General features: G+C 50.3%; 1 protein-coding gene across 3 annotated transcripts in view; it reads left to right on the forward strand.

Annotated features, from left to right (window-relative positions):
- The window catches only part of CRTAC1 (cartilage acidic protein 1), a 151654-nt gene extending 145240 nt beyond the window's left edge, over positions 1-6414 (forward strand). Inside the window, exons 12-16 of one of the 3 annotated variants that reach the window (XM_027528889.1) lie at positions 1078-1223; positions 2532-2574; positions 4969-5112; positions 5712-5729; positions 6072-6414. In XM_027528889.1, the coding sequence (XP_027384690.1) occupies positions 1078-1223; positions 2532-2574; positions 4969-5112; positions 5712-5729; positions 6072-6103 (383 nt within the window). In that variant the 3' untranslated portion in view covers positions 6104-6414. Of the gene's footprint in view, positions 1-1077; positions 1224-2531; positions 2575-4968; positions 5113-5711 lie in introns of all 3 variants that reach the window. The other 2 variants (XM_027528887.1, XM_027528890.1) reach the window with 2 other exon arrangements.
- Positions 6415-18573: the final 12159 nt, after the last annotated feature.

Genomic DNA, 18573 nt, shown 5'->3' on the forward strand with positions numbered 1-18573 from the left:
TTGATATTTCTCCCGGCAATCTTGATTCCAGCTTGTGATTCATCCAGCCCAGCATTTCATATGAGGTACTCTGCATATAAGTTAGATAAGCAGGGTGACAATATACAGCATTGCCATATTCCTTTCCCAATTTTTAACCAGTCAGCTGTTCCATGTCCAGTTCTCACTGTTGCTTCTCAGATTTGTCTTTCTCCTGAGCTTTTGTCACCTCAGCTTTTATATGGAGCTCAACTCAAATACCTTATCCCCAAGAACCTGTCCCTCATCACCTTGACTAGACAAGGCCCCCAGTAACTCTTACTTCCTCTTTATCTCATCACCCGATTTTTGTTTTCTTCACAGAGCTTGTCAATATCTGGCATTGTTTATCGGTTCATCTGTGTGCCTATCTATCCCCACTAGAGTAGAAGCTCCCTGAAAACAGGGACTTTCCCAGTGACGGCCCCTTGCAGACTTTAGCTATCAGTTTAGATACAAATCAATGGAATACACCCAATATTAAAAAGCAAATCAGCTGTAAAGCTGATCATTGTCCCCAGGTCTCCCAGATGCCCCACCCCCACTCTTTCTTTCCCAACATGCTAGGTAAATGGTACAACCAAGATTTGAACCCAGGACTCCAAAGTCAATCTGTTTACCACCAGGTTTAACCCTCTTCCCCAAAACAGCCTCCTGCCCATTGGCCTAGCCACTAGGATGTAAGTTCTAGAACTGCGCTGTCTGGTATGGTAGCCACTAGGTGAGTGGTTAAATAATTCTATTTTAAATAGAATTTAAAATCCAGTCCCTTATCACGCCAGTGCCACACCGGAGCTCAGCATACACCTATGGCTAGCCGCTACCGTAGCTGACAGATAGATAGAGAACATCACCGTTACCACGCAAGTTCTCTTGGACGGCGTTGTCCTAAAGGAGCAGGATCTTGTCGGCCTTGTTCACTATTTCCCCAGCACTTAGAACAGTATTCAGATCATGTTTTTTATCAGATGAACGAATGAATGATGACACCCTTGAAGAGAATCCCTCCCCAGCCCCCACTCTCCTCTGCAGCTGATCATTTCACCTTTCTTCCCACAGGGAAGGATGAAGCCAGCAGCGTGGAGGTGACATGGCCAGATGGCAAGATGGCCAGCAGGAACGTGGCCAGCTCGGAGATGAACTCAGTGCTGGAGATTCCCTATCCCCGGGATGATGACAGACCTCAGGACCCAGCCAGCCTGGAGGTGAGCAGAGGCATCTGGACCTTAGAGCCAAACAAGCAGGCCCCTCCCACAACCCTGGGGGCTGAAGCTGGATTCCCAGGAATTGTAGACTTTGTTTCTAGAATGATGGAAATCTTCTTAGCAAAGGGCAGGCTTCGTAGTGACCCCTCCAATTGTAGTTTCCACACCACTATCACACCCACAGCTCTTCTGCTCCTCAAAGAAATCCTAGCATGTTGGAAGGGTAAGCATTTTTTTTCACCCATTTTACAGAGAAGGTAAACTGAGACCAAGAAAGAGAACCCACCAAAACTGCACAGCCATTTGTGAGCAGAGTTAAGGACTGGCCTCAGGTCTCCTGCTTCATCTCTGATTCTTTCCAAGGCTCTGACAGCCTCCCGTTACCTCTGCAGACTCCTAGGAAGAGCTCTGGGCCCCTGTCCAGAGAGGATCACGCCATTGCAAATAATAGGAGCCACTTAAACTCATACAGACAAGGGGACTTACAGGGAGGTTCCAGGGAAGCTCACAAAACTCAAGGGACACTCGGGATGAGCTAGAGCCATGGCAGTTTGGTGGCCCCAGGAGCTCATGGACCTCTGTTTTTAGTGCATTGGCTCTGTGGGGAGAGCATTATCCTTCCCCAGTAATCTTCACCAGCACCCCATCATTCGTCAGTTCCAACAGTCGACATTTTCTGTCTTGTGTAAAGTGTTCTGAGTCCCAACCACCGTCCCCAGCCACCAGGCTGCTGAGACCTCCACAGAAACCTAGCAAAGCCCCTACAGCCTGGAGTGACCAGGCTCCCCAATCTCTGTCTCCTCCTCACTTAGATCAAATTCCAGCTGCAAAGCCTTTGAGTCACTCCTCTGGATGGGATATCCACCTCTTGTGCAGCCCTGCCCAAGGTGGGGTGATGGCCTGGCTCACAGGCACCCCAGCCCCAGGAGTGGGGAAGGTTCTCAGAGAAAGGGGTGTGGGGAGTGAGCTTATCCAGTCCTCTTTACACTTTACCTTCCTGAGACCCAAGTTGTCTCAGGTGATGCCATAGGAGGGACAGACTCTGTTGGGGGTCACGGGGCAGGCCTGTGGATCCCACATGAGGGAAATGAGCAGGAGTTTGTACAGGCTCTGTCCTTGGCCTTCCCCCGAGTCTCCTCTGATCAGTGCAAAGGAATCCTGGCAGGAGGGGCTCTTCCTGATTCAGAGCTGCGAGCAGTCCTTTATTGTGGGGTCAGGGTGACAGCTGCTCTGTGGCTGTGACTGGGAGGGGACCTAAGATGGGATCTTCTCAACTCACTAGTGTCTCTGCTTCTGCCCATCTTGCAGTGCGGCCAAGGATTCTCCCAGCAGGAAAATGGCCATTGTGCGGGTAAGTTGCCTGCAGGTACCAGAGGACAAGGCAGAGGCCGCTGGGGAGGGTCAGCCTGGGCCTTGGAAGACTCAGGTTGCAGACAAGGGGCGGTGGGAGCGGTGAGAAGGGGAATGTGTTGTTTGTCCCTGGGGCACCTGATGCCAAGACAACCGCCAGGTAACTCGGCAAGGTGGGAATGATGGTAGCAACCTGCAGGCTGAATCACTACAGCTCTGGGAATTGGCAGCACTTCCCTGCCGTGAATACAGAGAGAACAATCACCGGGAGGAGACACACTGCCTAGACAGAGCGCACAGGGAGGCCTCGCTCCTGGAAGCCATGGTGGGTGGGCATGCACCCTGCATCCAGCACAGCAGCCAGCAAAGGGGCTGGCATGCAAGAGTGGGCATGGCTAGCCAGGGGGCATTGGAGCAAACTAGGATGTGGCATGTTGTCACAGCTCAGAAGGGAGATTGCAGCCTTTTGCAGTACTGGGGGGCAGGTAACTGCAGCACAGCCAGGCTCTGTGAGGATCCAGGGACCTCCTAAGACCTCTCAAAGGCCTGGAATGGGCAAGGTAGCCAAGAGGCTCAGCACCGAGACTTTCAACCCCATGTCTTCCATCCTAAGGACCAGCAGGGGGTCTGGCCAAGGACTCCACCTGCCCTTACATGCTCAGGCGGCATTCTTCCCAAGTCCCCTCTGCAGCCACTCATCAGCCCCAGGTGAATGGTTTGCTATTGAGATGCCAGAGTGAATGAGATAATCCCTGCCCTCTTGGAGCTTAGACCCAGTGGGAGGGGTGCACAGAGAAACAGATTGACCACACAACCTGGGCAGGGCTTGTGGGGGGGTGGGTGCTATGGGAGCACAAAGGTGGGGGGGCTGCTAAGCCAGTCTAGTGAGGGTCCAAGAAAGTGCCCCAGAGATAGTTTAGGTCTGAGCTGAGACCTGAGGGGTGATGAGGAGTCCACCAGACAGTAGGGAGAAAGTGTTCCAATGGAGGGCGCTGCCTGGGCAAAGGACCACAGGTCAGAAGTGGAGAGGATGGCTGGAAGGGTGGCTTGAGGAAGAAATTAGTTCCCTCCGCTCCTCATGTCCCCACCATGGCCACTCTAACAGATGATGCCCAGACCCAGAAATTCCAGCATCTCCCCCATGTGCTGGGAAGATTCCATGACCTCCACAGTGCAGCCGCCTCTTCATTTCATCACCCAGTAGACATTTGGGTGCCTCCTGCACAGCACCCTACGTGGGGAGCTGGGGGTGCAGGTCAGGCACCTTCCCTGGAAGGGTGTTCATTCTAGTCGGGCAGACTGACCACAAACCACGTGGCCCAAGAGCTGGATGAGATGAGTTAAGAACCCTTTAAGCAAGGTGCTCTCTGAAGACTCTTCTAGAAGATGTGGGCAGGAAGAGGACCTTTGAGCTGAGACCTAAAGGACAGGAAGGGTCCAGCCATAGAAAGAGCAGAGAGAGGAGCTTGCCCAGCAGAGGGGAGAGTGGGAGCAAAGACCATGCAGCAGGAGAAAGGCTTATTGTGTCAAATGGACAAGAACGAGGCCAGAGTGCTGGGAGAGGATGAACAAGCTGGATGCCACAACAGGGAGGATCTTGAGTCCCCAGAAGGGAGTCTGGACTTTGTTCTCAGGGCCCTTTGCAGTTAAGCAAGAGCATGTCATGGTATGGTTCATATTTTCAGCAATCACCTGACTGCTGAATTGCAGATAGGATTGGAGGAAGCAGGGAAGCCAGGAGGCCTGGGGAGTGGATGGAGGTGTGGTGGCAGGACAGGGGAAGGAGAGAATGCAGCAGCAGAAATCCAAGTAAGAGCTGCTGGTGGCTGGGGACAGGCTGGTGGCAGAGGAGTGAGAGGAAGGTGGTCAGAACGGAGAGGTACGATGGGGCAGAATTGACAGGATCTGTTGTTAAATCACCTGCAAATTAAGGAAACTGGAAGAATCAGGAATCTCTCCAATGTCTGCTTAAGCAGCCAAGAGGCTGATGGTGGCCTTGATTGAGCTGGGGAGGATGGGAACAGGGGACAAAAGAGGCTTGAAGGCCGGGGGATCTAGAGTTCCATTTCAACCCAGTAAGTCTGAGATGCAGGGTAGAATTCATGAGTCTGGAGCCTCAGGGAGAGGTCATGGCTTGAGATAGGAGGCCTGGAATCATCCGTATGTGAAGGGACCACCTAGAGAAACTGTGGGAGATAGAAAAGAAGACCCAGGAAAGCATGAGTGCCCTCAAGGTGTAAAGATCAAGTATAGGAGGAGGCAGCCAAGAAGACTGAGCAAGCTGAGGCCCAGGAAGAAGGGCCATGCCCAAGGTCATGGCGGGAGTGGGGAAGCAGAGCCTGAGCAAGGAGCCATTGCCCCCAGCCCCCAGTGAGCGGCTCCCCTTGCCTTTCAGACACCAACGAATGCATCCAGTTCCCGTTCGTGTGCCCTCGAGACAAGCCCGTGTGTGTCAACACGTACGGAAGCTACAGGTGCCGGACCAACAAGAGATGCAGTCGGGGCTATGAACCCAACGAGGACGGCACAGCCTGTGTGGGTGAGTGGGGCCCTGGCCACCGTCCAGTAGCAAAGGGAACTTGCCATCCACTGGGAAGCTCTATGCTATGCTATGCTAAGTCACTTCAGTCGTGTCCGACTCTGTGCGACCCCATAGACAGCAGCCCACCAGGCTCCCCCATCCCTGGGATTCTCCAGGCAAGAACACTGCAGTGGGCTGCCATTTCCTTCTCCAATGCATGAAAGTCTGGGAGGCCCCAGATTGAGGTTCTCAGCCCCTGCCTTCTCCTGGCTGGAGGACATCTCCCTAGACCTTTGTGGGGTCTCCAAGGAAGACCATGGCAGGCTTGGAGAAGCCCCACCACTACTGCCGTCAAGTGAAGGGCCCCTGGGGTGCTGTGTCCTGGCCAGAAGCCATTGCTCTTCCTGTTGCTCCCTTTCCTGAAACTAATGTTCCAACCTTAGGGTCAGCCCACGTTTTCTTACCTGGGGATATAGACTAGCTCCTGCTCACCTTTGTCTGAATTTCTGAACTGGTGTTTGTCTTCTTCCTCCCAAATGCTTTCCCCCACCCCAACCCCACCCCCATTCCCCTTCTCTTTTCCCCATTTTCTGTCTCCCACTCCATGCTTTTTGCAGCTCAAGTGGCCTTTTTAGGTGGGTATCCTTCTGCCGCCTTTAGAATCTCTGAGCCTCTCTCTTGGGCCTCATCTCTTTCTCTAGGCCTTGGACTTTTCCTTCAGTTATATGCACTTTAAATTCCATCAATAAAGGAAAAAAAAAAAAAACTAACGATCTTTGTGGAAAACTAAATCTCTCCCGCTGCCTGTCTTTCTCCATGCCCAGTAGATTCTGCTGCGTGCTCCTTCTGAATGGACAGCGGGGGTGGCCATCTTTGAAAAGGGAAGTTTGGGAGATACTGATATTTGTGTCACCTTTAGTTGCTTGTGAAGTCTTTCTTTGCATGTCTTCTGAGAATATGTTTTTTACCCCATCCAGCCTCCCTCACTCCTTCAGAAGAATCAAGATAGTCCTGTCTTTTCTGTATCCTCCAGTGTCATGAGCGGCTTATTTTGCCCTTAACAAAGATGGCTTCCAGGCGGTTGCTTGCTCAGTTGATTTGACAGTGTGCCCCATGCCTTCTGGTTTGGCCTGTGCTGTTTCTGCTCTGCGGGCCCTGAGTGCCTGTGGTAGAGAAAGCCATATTGGGGTTGGTGGTGATGATGGGGGGTGGGGGAAAGGGTGGCCATTTGGGACTCTTGATAAAAAATGTTAAAGTTTGAACTTGCTAAGTCTTCCAGTCTCTTTCTGAACAAATTATACCAATAAACTCTCTGCTGGATATTAGTGTCTAGCTGGTGAAAAAAAAAAGTGTCTGAGGCAAGCAGAGCTGGTTGGAATGCTGAATTAGCAGCAGCCCTTCCATCACGTGGCCCTTGGAAAGCAACTCATGATACCGAGAAAGTGTCTGCCCCAGGCATGAGCAATGGTTGGGTTTGTGCACCAGTGTTCACTTGGGGGACACTGGGGTTTGGCCAGGTGAGGCGTGTGTAATGAGCAAGGGACAGACACGGAGGGAATGTTCTGGGGCAGTCACTTCTCCAGAAGTCTGGGCCTCAGTATCCCACATCTAAACAGCAGCAGAGTTGGGCTGGTGTATCCCTAAGAGCCTTTTCCTTTCTAAGACCCCTGAAAATGTGGCTGGACATAGGCATGCCTAGTGTCAGATTACCCTAATTTCTAGAAAGAACTTTATGGTTTGGTCTCTCCTGCAATATGCTTGGAAACCTGGAAGTTCCTGAAAGCCTCACTTTTAGTAATGATGTAACACCTTAGAATACTTTCATGACTAGCTTCAGTAGTGCAGGAGCCTTATAAATCACAGATCTATTCTTTATGTGATTGGGAAAAAAGGCACACCTCAAGATATAATAAAATCACTCTTACGAAAGCCACCAACCCTTTAAAAAAATATATCTAACAAAAAACTACCATATTCTGATATAATAATTATATGCCCCATAAATCACAAAATATTAATTCCTCATTGCTAGTGTTGTTTTTACACTTGGAACGGGAGCTAAAATGAAAAGTTTTAAAATAAAAACAGCTACAATCTCACAGAAAAGCATACACCCACTTAAAAATCGTTCCACTTCTGGGAAGCACTCTCCTGTGTGTCGACACAGAATTAAAGATCTGAACAGGCCCTAGACATGAGACTCAGGGAGATGAAAAGATCAGCCCAAGGTCGTGAGCCAGCTGGTCCCCAAGCCAGGGCTGGAGCCCTCTGCCACCACCCTGTCTTGTTGAGGGGGTAACAGACAGCGCTGTCACCATTCAGATGATTCCCTCGTCATTCTGGAAGATGCTGCCTTTTTAGAGACGAACAAGGGGATCTATGATAGGGAGATAAGTAAAACCCAAAACCCACAGAGACTACAGTTTCAAATGCAATGGTAAATAACAAGATAATGGTGTTCATTGACTTCCTGCACACACAGCACAAGAAATAAGGGCTAAGACAGCTAGTGTGACAGCCTGACAAGGACATCAGGAGAGCTGAGGTGATAGCAGACTTCAGAGGGTGACTTATAAGTAATAACCGTGAATTCCTGCACATTGAGTTTCATATAACCGGGTGTATTTGTGTGGTTTTTACCCTACTAGGTGGATGGGGCCAGATGAGTTACAAAGAGGAGCTCAAAATCCCTCCAGCTATTAAGAGCACAACTATAATATCCTGAGTCTAGGGTATTAGATTCATACCCTGATTTAGATTCGTTCTTCTGTTCATTCAGTCTTTCAACACATATTGGTTGAGCACCTATTATGTGCCGGGTACTGCGCTAGGCTCTGCGAGTGCAGTGGGGACAAAAGGTGACGTGGTTGCTGTCCCCATATTGCCTCCCACCAGCCAGATGGAGGAGCCCGGTACACAGGATGGCAATGGGACTCAGACTCAGAGGGGCTTTCTAAAAAGTCTAACTAAATTCTTGGATCACTGTACCAGAAAGCTGACTCTCTGCATTCACTCCTGTATTTATTGAACAATCATTTATTGAAGGAGAAGAAAACGGCAAACCACTCCAGTATCCTTGCCTGGAAAATCCCACGCACCGAGGAGCCTGGTGGGCTGCAGTCCATGGGGTCACAAAGAGTTGGGCACAACTGAGTGACTAACAGAATCATTTACTGAAAACCTCCTGTGTGACGAGCACTAGGTCCCTCCCATGAATACTGTGACAAGGTCCCTCCTCTGAGGGTGTCAAGTTCCCTGCCCCCAAGATGCTTGGGTTAGAAGAAACAGGAGGCGAAAAGATACAGAGGACAGGCAGGTACTGAACCGACTCAGCCTCACCTTCCTCCAAATAACAACACCCCTGCAGTGGGCCAGCAGGGTGCCTTCCAAGCCCAGGGCCTCAATGTAGGACTTTTCTGATCTGTGCTGAACCGGCCAGGCTCAGAGTCCCTCTTCCTTCTAATTCCTCTTGCTCTGAGGCCCTTGGGCACCCAAATCCTTCTGAAAGTTAGTCACGTATGGACTGTGGCCCACCAGGCTCCTTTGTCCATGGGATTCTCCAGGCAAGAATACTGGAGTGGGTAGCCATTCCTTCCGCAGGGGATCTTCCCGACCCAGGGATCAAACCCACATTTCCTGCATTGCAGGCAGATTCTTTACCATCTGAGCCACCAGGGAAGCCCTTTGCCTTCTGAGCATGAACAGTTCAGTCTCTCTTTTTTTTTTTTTGGATGATAGCCCCACGCAGGCTCCTGACATTTTTGTTGGCTTCTCCTGGGCCTGAGTTTATAACAAAAATAGCAGATGCCTTCAGGAGCTGACAAATAATGGCAGGGGCTAAAAAGGATTATGCAAATAGAGAGCTGAAGCACTGAAGGGGCTCATCCAGCAGAGCAGGAAGAGGGGCCAGCTCAGCCAGAACTTCCCATTTTTCAAGAAAAACCAAATAATGATAATAATACCATTTTTACTCTGCCCAAGGATGTTCCTCTTCCCAGGAAGAATCTCTCTTAGTCGCTCAGTCATGTCCAACTCTTTGCAACCCGCTGGACTGTAACCCATCAGGCTCCTCTGTCCATGGGATTTCCCAGGCAAGAATACTGGAGTGGGTTGCCATTTCCTTCTCCAGGAGATCTTCCCCATCTAGGGATTGAACCCCCGTCTCCTGTGTCTCCTGCATTGCAGGCAGATTCTTTACCTGCTGAGCCATCAGGGAAGCTGATCTTTCCAGGAATGTACCACCCAAAATGACGATACTAGCCTCATTTAGTGAGTGCTTGGTATTTCTGGGTCAGACCTGAACTCTTTACAAGAATCAGCTTGTTGCATCTGCATACAGTTCCCAGAGGAAGGTGCTGTAGTCGTCCCAGTCTTACAGAGATGCTGAGTGCTGTGTCCAGGGCCACTCGATTGGGGCGGGCAGAGGCAGGACTACATCGGGGTGGTATGGCCTCAGCTCGCACTCTTCCTTCTCCATTCGAGCTGGCCGACTGGTTACTAAAAAGCACGATCTCTCCTGCTGCCCAGGGTCAAGGGAGGGTTTGGAAAGAAGGTATGGAAAGGATTCCGTAGGGGTGGCCCAGGATCTGAGACAATGTCCTTACAGTCTCGTTCAACCTGCAAGGAGAAATGCCATTCCCTGTGTGGAGTTCCCTCACCGGGCACACAATCAGCCATGTAACCTCTTCAAGCATCTGCTCAGCCATCAGCCCTGCTCTGGGGAGGTGCCATTCTGAGGGCCAGGAGTTTGATTATGAGTCACTCTGGCTGCTATGGCCCCCTCCCAGGGTCTGGGCATCGCACCTTGACCAGCACTGGACCGCAGCTTAAGCAGGGGTTCCACTCCTGCCAGCAAACAGAGCCCTTGGTCATCATTCCAGAGTCACATGAGACAGGAGGACAAGCGCGTATCTTTCTCAGGGAGCCAGCTGGTTTTTTCCAGCAGATTCCCGAATGACACCCCACCCAGACTCTCAGCCCTTGAGGCAAGCCACGTTCCTCCCTTTCCCTCTCTCCCCGGGGTCAGCCACAGTCTCACTCCTTCGGGGTGGACCAGACCCCAGCCACATCCTGTCAGGAGCTGATGTTGCGTCTCCTTAGCAACGAGCACATCCTAGAAGGAGGAGGGATGAGGGTGAGAGAACAGGGGCCAGTTAACTCCATAGGTAATGTCAACCCCTCCTTCAGCACTTGTCCTCTGAAGAAACCACTGTTGAACAGCAGAGTGGTCAAAGGGTAGGCCATCAGAGAACAATGAGAAGCAAGAAGAAATAACCCTCCTCGGGGAAGAGAGCTAACATTTACAGAATGCCTGCTCTGTGCTGAGAACTGTACATCTGCGTCTCCGTTCATCCCCACACCCATCCTATGGGATAGATGCTTTTATTCTATTTTACGACCAAAGGAAGTGAGGATCGGAAACAAGATATCCAAGGTCATATGGCTAGTTAAGTAACTGACACCTGGGAAAATTATTTAACCAGTTGTCACTCAGCATATACTGATCAGACACCTACTATGTGCCGGGTGGTGGTTCTAGTGGCTTGGGATGTACATCAGTGAACATCACCGGGCAAGATTCCTGAATGCCCTGGTGACATATGGCAGGCACTAAATAATATAATAAGGTATATAATATGTTAGAGGTTAGGGGAACAAGGAAACAGCATTAAGGCAAGTTGGGAGTGCTGAGATAGGCAGACTGCCATTCTAAATAGGGTGGGTTAGTTGGGCTTCACTGAGAAAAAGGCATTTGAAGTCGGTAAACTGTTTTTGAGCTTAAGTTTTCTCATCTGTAAAATGGGGATAATACATACCACACAAAGTTATTACATTAAACAAGAGGATATAAAATATTTGACATAGGGCTTGGCACCTATTAATAGTAAGCCCCCAGTAAATTAGAAGTGTTATCAATATTACTAAGTAGCAAAGCTCAGGATACATCCTGGATCTATTCAATACCAAATCTCACGTGGCTCTTGGCATAGCCTGCCTTGGCCCAGGTCACTGGGAGCCTGCAGTATGGGAGATTTAAAGGACATCTTCCCCAGGGAGCTGACAGCTTAGCAGGGAAGAGATCTCAAGGACTGAAAATGGCCGTGAGGGAGCAAGCAGAGCAAACCTTCCCGGGGTCTGGGCTGTGCTGAGAAGTTCAACTTAGTTCTCACACGGTGCCATTCCCCAAGAGAATGGTCATAAACTATGGTGAACTAAGCAGTGTCCAACTCTGCGACCCCGTGGACTGTAGACCACCAGGCTCCCCTGTTTATGGGATTCTCCAGGGAAAAATACTGAAGCAGGTTGCCATTTCCTCCCCCAGGGGATCTTCCTGACCCAGGAATCTTTTCCTGCGTCTCCTGCATTGCAGGCGGACTCTACCACTGAGCCACCTGGGAAGGTTGTGATGTTCAGATGTGTAAATGGAGTCCCAAAAAGGAGCAGTGACTTTCCTGAGGACCACAGCCTAGCCAGGAATCTGACTCCTGCCTGGGGCTCCTCTGCCTCTCTCTGCCTCCTTCTCCAGAAAAGGTGAACTATTTCAGAAGCAAAATTGTATCAAGCATTTTCAGAAATGTGGGTGCCAGTGCTTGTCCTTCCTATGATGCTGACACAGAATCAGAGTTGGGGGAAGCGCCCACCAAGTTAACCCAGGCACTGTGATTGGGTGGAGGAACACAGCTGGGATGCGGGAACTGAGGGATTAGCTGCAGAGTCCTACTCAGCTGAGACAAGAGAAGCTGGAGACAGCATCAGGAGCATAAGAGATGAGGGTGGGGACAGAAGTCCTGCCAGCATGTCTGCCCAGAATCTCATGACCCCTGCCTGCCTGCCTGCCTTCCAGAAGGGGCCCAGAATAATTCCTATAAAGGTAGCTCATTATCCTTCTTCCTGGCCAGACCCAGAGCAGCCATGCAGGATCTCTCCCCTAGAATCATTCAGCGCATCCCCTCAAAAGATCCAAGGGCTCACTCTCCTTCCCCAGCCCAGACCTGAGTGCCGAGCTCCCAGGGAGGGAGAAGAGCACAGCCAACGTTTCCCAACTGCTCCTGGGGACAAGCAGAGGAACACACTTAGGCTGAAGGCAGGAAGGCAAATCCCGCATATACCTCCCCTGCCTATCTGTCCCCCGGGCTCACGATGTACAGGCCTTGAAGGCAGACATAGGGAGGATGGCGGGAGAAGGAAGCTGGAAGGACTCAAAGCCTCACCCAAAGCGGAAGGTGTCCTGTTTGCAAAGGTCACATTCTTTCCTACAGAGCTCATTCCAAACTCCTGCAGCCCTCCGTCCCTCCCTCCTTCTTTCCATCTATCCTTTTTTTAACACATAATTTTTTTTAATTTATTATGGAATATAGCTGATTTGGGCTTCCCTGGTGGCTCGGACAATAAAGAATTTGCCTGGGTTCGATTCCTGGGTTGGGAAGATCTCCTGGAGGAGAGCATGGCAATCCACTCCAGTATTCTTGCCTGGAAAATCCCCATGGACAGAGGAGCCTGGCGGGCTGCAGATCGTGGGGTCGCAAAGAATCAGACACGACTGGGCAACTAAGCACCACACGCAGCCCATCGCTGATGTAGTGTTTCAGGGGCCCAGCAAATTGATTCCATCATACACGTTTCAGATTCTTTTCAACTACTGGTTAATACAAGATATCGAATATAGTTCCTTGTCTCAGCCCACATTTAAATTTCTTTTTAAATTTACTTATTTTTAATTGAAGGATAATTGTTTTACAGTATTGCATTGGTTGCTGCCATTAGATCAAAATGAATCAGTCATAGGTCCATATGTGTCCCCTCCCTCTTGAACCTCCTTCCCACCTCCCACCCCTTCCCACCCCTCTAGGTTGTCACAGAGCCCTGATTTGAGTTCCCTGAGTCATACAGCAAATTCCCACTATCTGTTTTACATATGGTAGTGTATATGTTTCAACGCTTCTATCTCTTTTCGTCCCACTCTCTCCTTCCTCTCCCCTTCCTGGGTCCATAATCTGTCCTCTGTGTCTGCATCTCCATTGCTGCCCTGCGGTTCATCAGTACCGTCTTTCTAGATTCCATATGTATCCATTAATATACAGTATCTGTTTTTCTCTTACTGACTGACTTCACTCATCTATCCTTAAAATTCTCTATTTACCCTGAGACTCTGGGATCAGATGGACTCTGGCTTGAATCTGCAACTCAGTTTCTTCATCTGCTGAAAACGGAGATATAACAACCTCATAAAGCTTTTGTGAAGCTTCATCAAGATGGAGCATGTAAGGCACACACCGCCCAGGTTGATAAAATGCAGATATTATTATGAAATCTGTTCCAGGTCCTTTAACCTCCTGCCTTCACTCCTAGCAGTACCTGATTTTACAACAATCCATAAGTCATTAACTGGGACGATGTTAGACCTATAAGACTCCTTCCCAACGAGACACAACCATCACTCATAGTTACAAATGCAGAGTTCATTTGGGGACCGGGTTACACAGCATCTTTCCTTCGAAGAGCTCTTGTCCTGTATTTAGATCAGCACTGGGGAGCACAGGGCCGATCGGTACCCATCCATTCCGCCTGCCTCCCCACAGTCTGCGAGCATCCATCTCGAGCCAGACAGCCCTCTCCCTCACCTTTGATCCATCAGTCATCTCTCTGTCCATAACTTCTCTGTATCCTTCCACTTATCCATCCATCTATCCATCCACCCATGGTATTTCACCCTCTAGGGCCCCAGGGCCAGACTTTCCAGGCAGAGTAGTCAGCCCCACAAGGATTTGCCCACCTCAAAATAACAGCAGGAGCGCTGGGTAGGGGCTGAATGGGGTCGGGATGTATACTTCCTCCCCTCCCCCACTCCTCTCCTCCCCTCCCCGCCAGGTGGAGATCGTCACGAGCAGAGCCACAAGATCACAGCCAGGGCAACATTACTGAAAGCTGCCCAGTGCAGGGGATGGCCTAGGGTCACCCTTTAACCCATACCTGCCTTTGTCTACATTGGCCTAAGCTGATTCTCAGTGGCATGTTGCCCCAGGAGCCCGAGGATTTCACGTCTTCATATTCTTGTCTCTTCCTGCAGCCCGTGATGGGCAGCATTTCTCATTCACCTGCCAAGGGTGAGGCACTGCACCCCAGGCTCTTGGGGTCAGGGGAGAAAGTGGTGGAAATGAGTAAGACGAGATTCCCACCCACCAAGAGTTGGCTGAGGAGCTGGGGCAGGAGGAAGGCCATCACCACACACCCAAGGTCTTGTAAGCTGTGTATAACATTTCCCCTGCCGGGGCCTCGCTCGGCGCAGCTCTCAGGTGGTAGCCGGTCTCCAATCACTTTTCCATTACAAAAATCAATAACTTGAATTACTCCAAAATAACTAGCCCCTTCGCGCCCCTGCAAATCTAATTTTTCTGTGTCTGCATTTGCCCACATGCTGCTCTCTGAGTCTGGAATCTGTCTTCATGAGTCAATCCAGGCAGAACGAAGCCTTTCGCCTGACTGTGACGCACTGTGTCAGGAGAGCCGGACTTGGGGTCGGAGACTCGGGTTCAAGCCTTCACTCTGACACTAACTGTGGGTGCTGGTGAAGCTACTTAACCATCTAATTTCCTCGTCTATAAAATGAGAATTCAAATCTAACCACCCACCAAGAGCGTTAGAGAGCAAAATGGAATAATAATGTACAGGAGTTCCTGGCATACACAAGGAAATCAATGAACCCTTGCCTTTTGTTAGTTCTATGCAAGAATCTGAAACCTGGCTATAAATCTACATCATGAGGCCACGGTGTACTGAGATCCTAGTGCAACTTCAACAATAACAATATCTTACATTGGAGAAACAGATTATCATTTACCAAAATTCCTTCTCACAATGCTCACAGTTTACAAAGGACAAGAGAGACTGGGTGTGGCCAAGTGATTGACTGGAGTGTGCCGACTGCTGCAGCCCTCTGACTCCCTCTGAATACTTCCACCTCCTCAGTCATCCCCATGGTAACCACGAGTCCCCAGCAGCTCGGGGACACTAAGTCCTGCTGTCCAGCAGCTGCTGAAATGACAGGTCTCTTAGGGAAGAGCTGTGAACACAGCACAGCCCGCCCTCAGCGCCGCCAGGAGAATAAATCCTCCCAAAGTCGCCTGAGCAGGGTCCTGTGGAAACCTTGGAAGGCTGAGCTCTGAAAGGAGGGAAGGAAAGTGAAGTGAAGTGAAAAGTCGCTCAGTCGTGTCTGACTCTTTGCGACCCCATGAACTATACAGTCCATGGAATTCTCCAGGCCAGAATACTGGAGTGGGTAGCCTGTCCCTTCTCCAGGGGAACTTCCCAACCCAGGGGTCAAACCCAGGTCTCCCTCATTGCAGGCAGATTCTTTACCAGCTGAGCCACAAGGGAAGCCAGAGAATACTGGAGTGGGTAGCCTATCCCTTCCCCAGCGGATCTTTCCAACCCAGGAATCGAACTGCATTGCAGGCGGATTCTTTACCAACTGAGCTATAAGGGAAAGGACACCTATTTCATGCCAGGCACATCCATGGCCAGTTTCTCGCTGGCTCCTCAAAACCAGGTGTTCTTAGCATTTGGGGGATGGTTACATACCCACTTTGAGAATTTGCTAAAATCTGTGGGCTCTCTTCCCCAGTTAAAAGTACATCATTCTGCACACAGGGGCAGGGGGTCAAGCTTAAGAGCTCCTGGCATAAACCTGGGCTGTTTTAAGATTTTCTTAGGTACCAAGGACTTTCTCTTTTAAAGGCCCCACACCTCATCGTATCAAACATTTTCATGTACATCCACAACCCACACTAAATCATACGTACACACACATACACGCACACACATACAATCACACATACACACACATACACACACACATGAGTTGAGTTAAATTGCAGTTGACTGTCTGACATAGTGTTACATTTTGTAGCTATGTAATAAAACATTAATTTCAATTTTGTGCTTTCTTTTCCTATTTTGGAGCCAATGAACTTCCTTTATAAATTTCATTCAACTATTTCATTTGTTTTTTAGTAGCCAAGTCATATCCAACCCTTTGCATCCCCACGGACAGCAGCATGCCAGGCTTCCCTGTCCATCACCATAGAAAATATGCAGATCTTAAGTATACAGTTCGTTGAACTCTCAAAGTGAGCACAACTGTGTAACTGCTGGGGAAAGCTCATCAGGATTCCCGAGAAGCCCCCCCCTCCACTCACTGCCCCCCACCCCAGAGCAGCCTCCCTGCTGACTGCTAACACCACAGACCAGTTTTGCCTGTATCAGAATGTGTTATAAGTACAGTCATAGAGTTCATACTCATTTTGTGTCTGGCTGCATTCATGGAACCAACACACTTTTTCATTCAGGTCTCAGACATTTTCAGAGGCTTGCGAAAAGTTCGTAGGCTCTAAGTACCATCCAGGGATTCTCAACCTTCACACTAGAAACTCCAGGGGAACTTTTAAAACCCCAGATGCCCAGTCTGCACCCCAGAACAATGAAATCAGAATCCCGGAGCATAGGACCAAGCATCAGCAGGTCTTCTTGCTTCCCAGGTGATTTCAATTACAATCAAGGATGAGCAGCACTGGTCTGGGAAATCCCGTAAAATATTAGTATTCTGATTTTACAACTGGGGAAACCAAGGCTTCAGGGGTCTCCCCTACAGGGAATTGTCAGGAAGCCAGAGTTCTGATTCAGGTCTAACTTGGGGTAGTCTGTGCATTGCATTCCTCCATGGTGAGCAATAAAGCTACAACTAGGTGTGGGCGCCTCCTGCCACACACCTCCTCAGTATAAGTCCTTCCAGATCTGGGAGGTGTGGTTTCCCAGGCTGCCGGACCCCCAGGAGAAAGGCAGCACCCCAGGGGTTGGCCACAGGGAGAAAGAGTCACCACCAACTGGATTCCATGTTTGCCCTGCACCTCTCTGGAAGTCACAGAAAAGTTCTTGCAGGTAGGAGCAGCTGCTGGTTTGGGGGTAATGAGAAGTCTCCCAGCCGCTGAGATGCTCTGACCCAGGCGGCTCTGATCTGGGGGTGCAATGCAAGATGCCACCGCTCGGTGGCACCAGGAGCTTCTGTAAACCCTGCGGTTTTACATACCCCCTGCCTTTGGCTAAAAGAAGCCAGAAAGCGGGCTTAGGAGGCAGTGGAGGGGAGCAGCAGCCCAGAGCTGCCTGGGGGTTCCTGTGTTTTCTGGCAGCAGATGGGGCCTGTCTCTGGCTGGCAAGTGTTGCAGAGGAGATGTGGCTACCACCGAACCCAGGAGAGAGGCCACCTTCTCCATAACTGAGGCAGCAGAGACAAGCCAGTCTGAGAAGCCACACCTCAATCGACCTCTCCCCCCTACTACCCTCCACCAAGCTGCCCCGAGGCAGCTTCACGTGTGAGCCCGCAGGTCCGTGAGAAGCCCAACCACCCACACTCCCGTGATACCCTTGGCTTGGAGGTACCAGCCCTCCCTCTGAGCCTAGGATGGCCAAGGGGGTCTCCGAAGCTGGTATCGTCTTCCCCACAGTTTATGGAGTCAGACTGTCCGGATTCAAAGCCAGGCTCAGCCACATTCTAGTTGTGTGATCTGGGGCAAGTTACTTAACTTCTGTGAGCCTCAGTCTCTTTATCTGTAAAGTGGGAATAAGGTTGTTGTGAGGACTGGATGATGAATTATGTAGAGTCTTAATCTAGGTGCTGGCACATGCTGCTGCTGCTGCTGCTAAGTCGCTTCAGTTGTGTCCGACTCTGTGCAACCCCATAGACGGCAGCCCACCAGGCCCCGCCATCCCTGGGATTCTCCAGGCAAGAACACTGGAGTGGGTTGCCATTTCCTCCTCCAATGCATGAAAGTGAAAAGTGAAAGTGAAGTCGCTCAGTCGTGTCCGACTCTTAGCGACCCCGTGGACTGCAGCCTACCAGGCTCCTCTGTCCATGGGATTTTCCAGGCAAGAGTACTGGAGTGGGGTGCCATTGTCAGTGCTAAATAAATGTTAGCTACTATTGTTTATATTACTACCACTAATAAAGTTGCAAACAGGGCAAAATGAACCTACCCACGTTAAAGAACAGACTCCATGGTGACAACCTGCACACACCCCAGATCTGAGCAGAGGCAGCGAGTCCAGCTGCCTCTTAGGAGCAGAAAATATAAGTGGGGAAGCCACACAGGGCGCTCCCCAAACCCCCACCCAGAGGTAGAACCATTGTCCCCACAATCTGGTGGGATCCTCTCTTGGCCCACAGACCTGAATGTGTGACCCCAGCCACCCTGCAGCTTCAGACAACTTCCATTTGGGTGTCATCCCCACGGGCTTGAAGTGAGCACTGGGTGAGACCTCGGATGGAAACCTGGTGCGATTCGCTATCGTCAACCAGCTGTGTGACCAGAGACAAGTCATTCACCCTCTCTGGACCTCCATTCTGCTTCATTCAGATGATCTTTAAATCGCCTCCCACACCTGTGCCCTACGGGTTTAGCAAAGTATCTGGCACACACTGAGTACTCA

This window comes from Bos indicus x Bos taurus, chromosome 26, assembly GCF_003369695.1.
Source record: "Bos indicus x Bos taurus breed Angus x Brahman F1 hybrid chromosome 26, Bos_hybrid_MaternalHap_v2.0, whole genome shotgun sequence".
Lineage (NCBI taxonomy): Eukaryota > Metazoa > Chordata > Mammalia > Artiodactyla > Bovidae > Bos > Bos indicus x Bos taurus.